This window comes from Corylus avellana, chromosome 10 (assembly GCF_965113065.1).
Source record: "Corylus avellana chromosome 10, dhCorAvel1.hap1.2, whole genome shotgun sequence".
In the NCBI taxonomy this organism is placed as follows: Eukaryota; Viridiplantae; Streptophyta; class Magnoliopsida; order Fagales; family Betulaceae; genus Corylus; species Corylus avellana.
The window spans coordinates 6537935-6549468 of record NC_142499.1 but is presented as its reverse complement, the minus strand read 5'-3'; the positions used below and the strand labels follow the sequence as shown (position 1 = coordinate 6549468).

At 36.9% G+C, this 11534-nt stretch overlaps 2 protein-coding genes across 4 annotated transcripts; both read left to right on the top strand.

Annotated features, from left to right (window-relative positions):
* On the top strand, positions 1 to 3912 carry LOC132192104 (myosin-binding protein 7; the record flags this gene model as incomplete). 3 transcript variants are annotated; one of them, XM_059607320.2, is given in 4 exon segments in its annotated part: positions 1 to 80; positions 423 to 1966; positions 2775 to 2821; positions 3428 to 3912. In XM_059607320.2, coding segments are annotated over 3 exon segments (1491 nt in total). In that variant the 3' UTR covers positions 3531 to 3912.
* A 1616-nt stretch (positions 3913 to 5528) lies between these two features.
* On the top strand, positions 5529 to 10631 carry LOC132191250 (transferring glycosyl group transferase). The gene is made up of 2 exons (XM_059606190.2): positions 5529 to 6879; positions 10184 to 10631. The coding sequence occupies exons 1-2, from the start codon at positions 5558 to 5560 to the stop codon at positions 10422 to 10424; spliced, it is 1563 nt and encodes a 520-aa protein (XP_059462173.1). The 5' UTR covers positions 5529 to 5557; the 3' UTR covers positions 10425 to 10631.
* Positions 10632 to 11534: the final 903 nt, after the last annotated feature.

Genomic DNA, 11534 nt, shown 5'->3' with positions numbered 1-11534 from the left:
ATTTTCACCTCCATTTTCAGCTCTCGACGACGAGGACGAAAGAAACTCCTCTGGCCCTTGGTTTTCCGAGTTCTTTCAAGGTAATTCTTTCTCTGTACCTTTGTTGGGCTCTGTTTATTTCAATTGGTAAGTTGTTTGTGGAAATTTTTTCGTCCAAGTGGCTTTCTATGGAAAGCCCGATTTTCATTATTTTGATTTTTCCTGCAGTTCAGAAGAAATATAACGTGCCTCGTTGATTACTTTCGTTAAAAAAAAAAAAAAAAAAACCTTTTTTTATCTTGTATTCCTTGAAATACAACAATACTTTTCCCGGGAAAACTCTCTCTCTCTCTCTCTCTCTCTCTCCAATATATGTTTTCGGTCAAAGCAGGCAGAGACTTTGGAATTCTTCAATTCTTAGGGTTTCATATTGTTTTGTTTAGGAGTATTGCGTGTGATTTTGTTGTTCGAGAGGATCAATTGTTGGTGGCTGGAGTGAAGGAGAGGGAGGAATTGTTGTTGGACGATTAATGTTCAAGGGGGAGGATTTGAGAGCTCAAATATTAGATTCTTTTGTCTTCTTATAGTCGGATCAAATCGTTGGATTTGATTTGGGATTTCTTTAAGGTTGAATGCGAATTGGTTTATGGATTCGAAAGAATTTCCATCTTCGAGAGATTTGGTCAAATGCTCTAATTGCGGGTGTAGCTGTTCATTGATCAGTAGTTCTTCGGAGACTTGGCTTCGGTCTGTAAAACGGAAGTATGATGAGATTGAGGAGGGTAACCGGTTCTCTGTACCGGGGTTCAATTTCCTTTCAAATGCTCGTGTCCAAATTGAGAATGAATGTGCTGCACTGCGTGAGATGGTTAGTCGCCAACAGCAATCAATGCAGGATTTGTATACTGAATTGGACGAGGAAAGAAGTGCTGCATCGTCAGCTGCCAATGAGGCCATGTCAATGATTTTGAGGTTGCAGAGGGAGAAGGCAGAGATTCAAATGGAGGCCCGGCAATTCAAGCGCTTTGCAGAGGAGAAGATGGCACATGACCAACAGGAGCTTTTGGCGTTGGAAGATTTGTTGTATAAGAGAGAGCAAGCCCTTCAGTCACTTAATTGTGAGATACATGCTTATAAGCATAGGATGATGAGTTATGGGCTCACAGAGGCCGAGGCGGAGGGTGAGAATGGTGGGTTTAGCCATAACCCAAGCATGGCGGAGTTTGATGCACAAATTGAACTCCCCATGTATGACTACCCATCTTTGAAATGCAATGCAAACGAAACCCAAGGTCCTTTGGAAGATGATAATTATGTTGAAGATGAGAAATATGCATTTGGTGAGACCCCTCGTGCTAGGGACCATTTGAAGAATTTAGAAAATAGGATCTACCAGATGGAAAGAAGTCCCAGCAACAGTCAGCTGGATGGGAGTTTTTCGGGTTCGAAGAACAGTCTAGAAAAGGTGGTAGTTGGTAACTCTCCTAGGCGGTCAAGACACTCTAGGAGGTTTTCCAATGATTCAAGTCCATTCGCGGGGTTGGTCAAAGAAACTGCTCCAGATTTTTCCACAGAACCTCCTAGGCCCATTGGCAGTTTCAAAAAGACGGAGTATGTTTCACACACTGAGGATTACTCGAATTTGAAAAAGTTGGATAATGCATCTGACATTGCAGATGACATGAGTGACAGAGTTTATACCATTGACTCTGTCCATAGTGGAGTACCAAATAATGGTTTTACCGACATTAATCAGGCTGATTATACAGATCCAGACATTAAGAAGCTCTACATGAGGCTTCAGGCACTTGAGGCAGACAGAGAATCAATGAGGCAGGCACTTATTTCAATGCGTACAGATAAAGCTCAAATGGCATTACTGAAAGAAATAGCTCAACATTTGTGCAAGGACATGTCACCAGAAAGACGAGTGACTGTGAAGAAGCCATCTCTTCTTGGAAGCTTTTCCTTCATGTCAGTTTTTAAGGTAATTCTGGATACCTTTGGTATTGACCAATGTGAACATAACACTATTCTACTAGTAGTTTGCATCGTGCTTGTTTCTGGTCTCTTTGGTTCATCCATGCATCATTGTTTTGGTGATATTTTTTCAGAACTATATTTTTGTTTAGTTGAATTGTTTTTCAAGCCACAAAATACCACTGGTTTTATCATTATCGTAAATCATGGTGTGGATCATATGTTGCATTTCCCATCTTTTAATCGATATCTTTCAGCGGCTGGAGATCAGGAGCTTACAACTTTATGTGAACTCGAATGCAATGTGGAAAAATAATTAAAATTTTTAAAGATTGCCAATTGAACTAAATTATGAAGTTTTAAAACTAATAGTAATAAGCACTTTTAGTATAAAGAAATGATGTATTTTAATGTGTTATATATATCTTTTGCAATCGAGACAATGTAGCTCTTGTTTCATTTTTCCTTCTTTTTCCTTTCTGTTTGTTCGACCCTTATACTTAATCTGTGCTGCAGTATAAACACTGCAGGGTTTTATATCTTAAAAACTGAATTACCATGGCATTTCCTGTGACTTTTCTGAACAAGCCTACCATTCCATTCATAACTTGAATACCTTTTTATATTTGATTTGCATCTGAAACTCATCATGATAGGTTTACTGTTTTATAGTTGGAAGCATGATAAATGAACACAGCAGTTGATGTTGAAGCTGCTGAGTTATTTTTTATTTATCATTAACGTAGACATTCTGCAGCATGTCCCTTTTAGCTTTAGCACTTATATTTTGTTTTATTTTGTTGTTTCGAGTTCAGTGGGTTGCCTCATTCGTTTTCTGGAAGAAAAAAGCTCGCCGAAGCAAGTAAGTACTATTTTGTTTAATTGATGACATTGTTCCTATATTTTCTGCGATAATTAATGTATTCTATTCAATTCTATGAAAATTTTGCTGTAACCTCCTCTCTGTGCAAGGTATATGTCACATAGTTGCACTTAAAATTAATTCAGAGGAAAAATCCAAATTCAAAGGACAAAAAGGGTCTTCAGAAATCTCCAAGACCTTTTACCACAAATTCGTAGCACTGAACAATAGATCCATTAGCTTGAATGCGACCCATACCCGCTGTGTCTTAAGAGGCTCTGCATTGTTCTCTTGCCAAAATTACTTGCATAACACAGAGGAGGCTTCTATGCCCAAGAAAGAACTTGTTAGAATCTTAGAATAACATGAAAAAGATAAAGAGAAAAGGGGAATCTAAGAAGGGAGAAAACAATTCTTTTTAGCAAAAGAGAAGCATATGTGTGCACGGAAGCATATGCTATATGGAATGGTTAAAAATTCAATGTCCTAGGAACCACCCACTTTATTTAACCTGGAGAAATTTGGCCACTTGGTGGCAGCATTTGAAGTCTAGACTGATAATAGGTGTCTAATCTCTTCTTTATCACATTTTTAATGTATTTGCAGGTACATGTGTGGGCTGTCAGCCAGCAGCGTGGGCTTGCTAATGCTCCTAGACAAGGGCCCCCGCGCGAGGCCATGGAGATGTCTTACAAGCACACAGGTGTAAACAAGTTCTCAAACTTCCATATCCAATGGGAGTTTATTCTCAAGTTTGTGAACAGCAAGTGGATTTTGATGACACTACTACGCATAGATTTTTGCATTCTTTTCCTGGATTCGTGGTTGCTGCAAAATTGGTTGAATTGTGGGGTGTTCTTTTATATCATTTTCTTGTGATTGAATGTATTTCGGCTTGTTGATTGGTGAAACATGGATTTGTTATCTGCACGCTTGTTCCTATAGTTGGAATTAAGCTCAAGGTGCACGTCTTTTTGATGGTCCTCTCCTGTATATTACAGCTTCCTGTATGGTTTCCCTTCGAAATATGCAGCATATATTCTTTTTGCATTCAAACACATAATCTACTATTCAAGCATGTTTCAATTCGAGGGTTTTGATTTTCTTCCTTTTCCCATTGTTCTGAAAATGGTTGGTAACCTCAGGAGCATGTAGGATGCCGTCTCCGTTTGGTAACAACTCAACTGTTTGTTGACTTTCGCCAACGAATTAGCGTGTGAATTGCCTCTTGTCGGATCGCTAACTTTTTAACGTTATATGTTTGTCCATCTTCCCAGCAACTGGGAAAAAGTAGTAAATAAAACAGAATTGGCTACTATCTGCACTTGTAGTATTTCTTGTCTGATTGTGTGCGCTTTCCTTCTCAACCGGCCAAAACTTGGAAAGAGTGAGGAAGCTTCGGTTAGCAGGACTAAAAAGTACAAACTTGTATGAGTAGGCAGAAAATTGACGAAGGAAGACCGCTTTTTTCCTCTTTTCTTTTGTCCACCATGCATGAGTTGATTTATTTATCATCTATTAAAGAAGATGATGAAGACATTCACTGCAGGCTTCACTCTAAACCTTGCTTAAAAGGACGCCTTAATGACCGAAATGGCTTGCTCCTCTCCAAAGCTAAATCTCCCCCAGTGGATGGTGGGACATAGTGTTATTGTCAGTTGTCAGTTGTCACTACTATTATTTAGCTTCAACAACACTTTGCTAGAGTAGAAGGTAAAGGAGGTGAAACTTAGTCCTTTCCCTAAAAAAAAAAAAAAAAAAACCACAATAGTTTTGTGCATAGTGGTCTTACTCAGTTTAAGGTTTGAATCTCTTTGAGTGCAAACAATTTTTATGGGTTGTATCTACGGGCAAAGTCAGAGTCTTACCTAATTTGGAGAAAATGAGTCTTACTCAATCCGTGTGGAGGAGATGCTTTGCATAGATCCAAGGTATGCCCGACATTGACATAAATGGTACACTAAGAAAGGGGTTCCTCGTCCTTCCAAAAAAATAAGTGATCTAACGCATATAGAAGAACCAAAAGTGTGACCAAAGAAGGAAAAACATTAATATACTTTGTGTCCAAGGATAAAGGATCTAAAAAAAAAAAGGATAAAGGATCTAGAAAGCTTCATTCAGCTGATCAATATATACAGGATTCATTTTGAAATTAAATTTAGAACATTGAAAAATTACAGGAGATATCTGTAAGTTTTTTTAGAGCATCTAAATCAAATCCTTCTTTGCTTATTTTTTCAGTGTTGGTCGACCCGAACATGGCTGGGTGCTCCACCTAAGCCTGATAGAGCCCACACTCATTTGGGCAGGCTCGGGGAGTAGGTGCTTGAAGCCTGCCCAGGGAACAAGCCCAACTAGAGTTCAAAATTTTGGGGAGTTAAAAATAAATAAATAAATAAAAACCACTTTACGTTTTGTGATTTTAAAAATGCAAATTATTCTTATAAAATCGCAATATCAAACGCACATTTACCCACAACCATAGCTCTACGTTTCTTGGGCGTTTTTGACCGGGCTGATTAGTGGGTCTACGTCTTAACAGCTATCTTAAGCCCGTCTTGTTCAATCTGGGCCTTTTTTTTGAGGTTACCAAAAAAAAAAAAAAAAGACGGTGAATATTATGAAACGAATCTTACCTCGAAACGCTTAACGAAACGCCTTATTTCTGTCATATGATGCTCTACGATTAAACCCTCCGCTTCTACGCTGCACAAAGCGTCGTGTAAGTGTGTAACAATGCTCGGGTGCAGGAGCAAGCTGTCTCAAACCATAAAGAGAAAGAAGAACAAAAGCAAATCCAGAAACAAGACCACAAACAGAACTGTTTCCAAAACACGAAACTCCATTTCCAAAAAACAAGAATCTCGGTATGAAGAGGAGTATGAAGAAGAAGAAGAAGAAGAAGATACTGAAGGAGGTTTCAGCCTGAAGACCTCGGCTGCTCCTTCACACACTCATGGGGTTCAACCACTGGGCAATCTCTATCTCTATCCAGGTTCCGTCAACTCCAGAAATACTGGCTTAGGTAACCTCCAAACCCTTACTGATGAGCTCGTTCTCGATATTCTTGGGCTTCTGGGTGCGACCCATTTAGGGGTCTTGGCCACTGTTAGCAAATCTTTATATGTTTTCACTAACCATGAACCACTCTGGAGGAACCTTGTACTGGAAAGTCTAAATAATGGGTTTTTGTATAATGGGTCTTGGAAATCTACTTATATTGCTGCTTATTGCCCTTCCTTCGATGTTTCCAGTATTGGTGTTTCGGGTTTGAGAGTGAGGGATTTTTATTCTGATTATCTTTTTCAGAGTTGGCTCTGTGCTAATCTTGAAATGAAACCCGAGTGGCTTGAAAGGGATAATATAATACGAAGGAAGGGCATTTCAGTTGAGGAATTCGTGTTGAACTTTGAGGAACCGAATAAGCCGGTGTTGTTGGAAGGGTGTATGGATAATTGGGTTGCATACGAAAAATGGGATAGAGACTATTTGGTTCAGTTGTGTGGTGATGTTAAGTTTTCGGTTGGGCCGGTGGAGATGAAGCTTGAGGAGTACTTTAGGTACTCAGATCAGGCTCGGGAGGAAAGGCCATTGTATTTGTTTGACCCAAAATTTGCTGAAAAAGTTCCAAAGTTGGGTTTGGAATATGAAGTTCCAGTGTACTTTCAGGAGGATTTGTTTAGTGTTTTGGGCCATGAGAGACCAGATTATAGGTGGATTATAATTGGACCGGCTGGGTCTGGTTCATCATTCCACATTGATCCTAACTCGACGTCAGCCTGGAATGCAGTGATCAAGGGGTCCAAGAAGTGGGTCTTGTTTCCTCCTGATCTAATTCCCCCAGGGGTGCATCCAAGCCCGGATGGTGCAGAGGTGGCTTGTCCTGTTTCAATCATTGAGTGGTTCATGAACTTCTATATAACAACTAAAACTTGGAAAAAGAAACCTATTGAGTGCATCTGTAAGGCTGGAGAGGTGATCTTTGTGCCTAATGGATGGTGGCATTTGGTGATCAACCTGGAGGAATCCATTGCCATTACACAGAATTATGCTAGCAGGTATGGTCCTTGTAACATTTATTTGTTTCATGGTTTAAAATTTCATTCATTGTTTGCGGAGAATGCCATTATTAATAGTTAAATGTAGTGAACTATGTTTCTACATCATTAACAAGTGGCCTTCAGTACCTCATTTAAGATTGACTTCACAATAGTTTGCTTGCCAAAATTGATAACTTAAAATGCTTCTTGTGACTGTTTGTTCAAGAGCCACAGCAACTTATAGTCAATTTGCCTCATAATTGGGTAATTTCTTAAGCATTGGCATGTAATGCTGTTGTTGTACATATGGGTCTAACAAGTGACAGAAAGTAGGAATGCTTTACAGGTCTAAATGAATATGATAGGGTGGTGAGGAATTTGTTGGTGTCAACTCATGGTATCAAGGAAACAAAGATGTTTCTTGTCTGTTCACATCAAGAGTCTGCTAAGTGGTCTTGTTTCTAGTTGAACAACCATCCCAAACATTTTTTTATCTAACATTATAATGTCCATATCTGAACCCAAGCGCCTGGGAAAAAGTAGAATAGTTGATGGAATTATGGAATAGTAGATCCTTTTTTCTTTATAAGTAATTGAAATTTTGTTAAAACGAAAAAGGGCTACAAGAAAAACACCTAGTTAGAGAAAGAAAAAATCAAGAAAATCTTGAAAACTAGAAATATGAAAACAATCACAGGCAACTATCCAATGATAAAGGGTTTTTAAGAAAAAAGCCTTTAATTCCATCACCATCCTCTTATGATCTTCAAAACTTCTATCATTTTTTCTCTCCGAATACACGACATTAAGCAAGATAGAGTCTTCTTCCACACTGTTAAACTTTGAGACTACCAATTTTCCCTCTCTAACAAGTGAAGAGATTTGCTACTCGTTGATACATGACCCACTCTAACCCAAGAAGACCGAAAATAGTGCTCCATAAAGCATTAGCTATCTCACAATGGGATACAAAATTATCAACGGTTTCTCCACTCTTCTTGCACGTGAAACACCAATCTACTATTATGATATGTTGCTTCCTTGAGTTATCCATAGTGAAGATCTTCCCTAAAGCAGCCAACCAAGCAAAGAAAGCCACTCTCAAGAGATCCTTATTCATCCAAATACTCCTCTAAGGAAAACGAGTACTATCATGGGAAAATAAGATATTATAGAACGATATGACATCAAACAACCTCTCTTGGAAAGAGCCTAACAAAGCTTGTCATTGCCACTCGGTCTCAATATGGTGGAATACAACAGATTGAAGAACAAAGTAAAGAAATTCATCTCCCAACCTTATGCTACTCTAATAGAATTAACGTTCCACTGATAAGGGTTATTAGAAAGCTATAAATGATCTGTCATGAAAGCATTCTTAAGCAAGCAATACTAAAATAACTCTGGAAAAGCTACCTTAAGAATCTAATCCCCACACCACACATCATTCCAAAATTCACCTCCCAACCTTATGCTACTCTAATAGAATTAACGTTCCACTGATAAGGGTTATTAGAAAGCTATAAATGATCTGCCATGAAAGCATTCTTAAGCAAGCAATACTAAATAACTCCGAAAAAGCTACCTTAAGGGTCTAATCCCCACACCACACACCATACCAAAATCTATTCTTGGAACTGTTACCCACCTCAAATCTAGTAGATCCTTTTGAACAACCTTTTAAAATGAAAGTCCTTTTTTGTCTTGAAATTCATTTATCAAGTTGATGGTACAAACAGAAACATTTGAGTGGACATTTTGCACATGTTACATAATCACCCCTTCGTAAAAGGGGCAACCAAGGGGGAAGTGAAGTTGAATTTGGCTTGGAGTGGAGTGATCAATGACCAGTTTCCCCTAGCATGATTTCCTGGTATTCATCCAAACCCATGTGGTAACATAAGGTGCAAATTCTCATTTTATGATACTTATGGATTAAAATATGGCATTGAAAAAATGGGCAGAGATTAGGCCTTAATTTTACATCAGCTAGGCTCTACGCTTGATCATTAGTGCCTTAGGGATATTATCATGCTGCCACTATAGCATATTCAGACCTAATCCTTTGGAAACCTACAACCAAGGAAAATCAAGCAAAAAGCCCTTTTTATCCAAGATATAGTGTCGATGGTAGTTAATTAGGTGAATAATATTTTATCTATTTTATGTGTTTTGTCTACATTCTAGATTTTTTATTTTTATTTTTTATAATTCTGTGATTTCTCGCTGTGGGCTTTAGGTTTTAATTTTATTAATAAGTGAGTCTTATTAAGTTTATGGACTTGTATGTGTGCCTTTGGTCTAGTCTCATTAAGAGGTTCTTTATTAGTCAAAGTAGAAGTTCCAACATTTTGCTTGCCCACCAATGCCTTCACTTAACAAAAAAAAAAAAAAAGAGTTCCAACCAGAGTCCTCCTTCTATACCCTTTAAAACCTTAAAAACCTTAAATTTTTTGAACCTTTAGACTGCAAATCGGTCCTCTATACATCCCTCTAAGTGCAATCTTTACTGCTACCAGATAAATCTAGCTAGTTGTTTTCTTAGTTTTCCGTTTCTTTCTAGGTCAGCCTTATAACAAAAAAAAAGTTTATCAATCAAAATCCATTCTATTCAACCCATAGTTCAATCTACAAACACTTGCCCTTTCATCTAAAATCCTAGGCTCCAAACTCACAAATCCTTGTAACCCTAAGCCCACCACAATTACATATACTGCTTTTTCTTCTTGATTTTGTTTCATCTGTTGAAAGAAATTGCATATTTAACTAGCTACATATACTACGCAAACAGAAAAGAAAATAAGAAGTAATTTTATCTTAATGTCCATGTAAATCTTTTCTAATTATTTCAAAATGCAGCAACGACCATATCTTTACTACTTTTTTTTTTTTTTTTTTTGAAGCAGCCATATCTTTACTACTACCTTTGAAACTTGGCTTCACCACCGTAAAATTTATTTGAGCCATTTTCGCAGGAAAAAAAAAAACGTATTTAATGACATTTACTCTTAGTTATTTCAAAATAAGTAGTATACTTTTCCATATGGCTTTATTATGAATGCCTATTCTGTAACATCCAGTGTTCTTGGATGAAAACTACAATGATTTAATATGGTTAAAAGCCAAAGGTCTTAAGTTCAAACCCTGACTCCATAGTTTAGCTCCCATTTCAATTAAATATTTCACTTATTAAAGGAGAATTTGAGATCACACGTGAATGAGAGTGTTAATCTATTAATTAAATAATTAAATATACTATTTTTTAGTAGTTTAAACTTTTAAAATAAGTGATGATTTAACAAATAAAATTATTATGTTGCAGGAGAAATTTGTTGAATGTTATGGATTTTCTTAAAAGGCCAAATGCGCACACTCTGGTATCTGGAACAAGAGACCGTGTGAATTTGTATGACAAGTTTAAGAATGCCATTGAAACTTCTCGCCCTGGAACTATAGACGAGTTGGTGCAGAAAGCAGAGGAGAAAAAGGCACAACAGAAGAAACTTTCCTTCTGGGATTCAGTAACGGATTCTAAGGTGGGTGCTTTCAAGTTCTCTTTCTAGACAGACAAATGATGACCACAACTGAATGAGCAAACCAGAGAAATACTCTACAATGGGGCAACATACTTTTTGGAGTATAACAATCTCTTTTGGTGCTTCCATCTTTCTTAGAGATGAACCATTCGAACAATTTTGACATTGATTTTTTAATTGACATCATTGTACTTTAGTCATTGTTTTACAATATAAATGCATTTCTTTTTATAATTTGTTTCTGTTTTAACGCATCGGATACACATGGGAAAAAATTCATTTCATATATCAATAATGAAGGATATTATGTGCTGGTCTCAAAACATATATGCACCAGAAGTGGGAAAATTTCGTAATTATGAGGAGTTTAGAAATGGCCGGGCAACAACCTGATTGAGATGGATGGGAAAATCCATTACTTTTTTTTAGTTACCATGCTTCATCCACCATTAATTTTTTTTATTTAATGGTAGATTTTTTTTTTTTTTTTGACATGTTCGCACAAGAGAGGGAGGGGAATTCGAACTAGTGACCTCTGCTTCATTTAAGCGTGATCTCAGCCGATTGAACTACCTCTTGAAGACTATTTAATGGTAGATAAAGTATGTTAACTCAGTAGAAATGTACGCAAGATGGACACCATAATGCAAATAAGCATATTTCTCTTTTCAATACATATGGTTATGATGGATTAAAGCAAAGATCAATATCTAAAAACAAAATAGGGAAAAATGCTCCTTTGGTCTATTGAGGTATAGACTTTTATTAAAAAACTCAGGTTTTTTTTAGGTGAAATTTCATTTAATCCCTTGAATTTTCATTACTTTTGCAATCACCTCTTGAAATTGTATAATCATTCAATTTAATGCATCAAACGTTAAAAAATTTGTAATGTCACACTCTGTTAGGGTTTGGGGTTAAATCAAATGAAAAATTGGTGAAATGACATTTATATCTCAGTAAAATTTATATTTTACAAAATTACCTTAGTTAAATACTTCTTCTTCTTTTTTTAAATAGTAGTATTTTGGAAATTTTCAAGCCTCTTTTAGGATTTAACATAAAATCTTAACAGATTTGACATTGCAAAAGTTTAAAGCTTGATACACAAAATTAAGAGTTTTTGAAGTTTACGGC

What these genes read in the sequence shown, in the direction of transcription:
- LOC132191250 (XM_059606190.2), top strand. Translation starts at nt 5,558, where the DNA reads ATGCTCGGGTGCAGGAGCAAGCTGTCTCAAACCATAAAGAGAAAGAAG. An exon ending in ACACAGAATTATGCTAGCAG is followed by an intron (nt 6,880 to 10,183) that starts GTATGGTCCTTG and finishes ATTATGTTGCAG; the next exon opens with GAGAAATTTGTTGAATGTTA.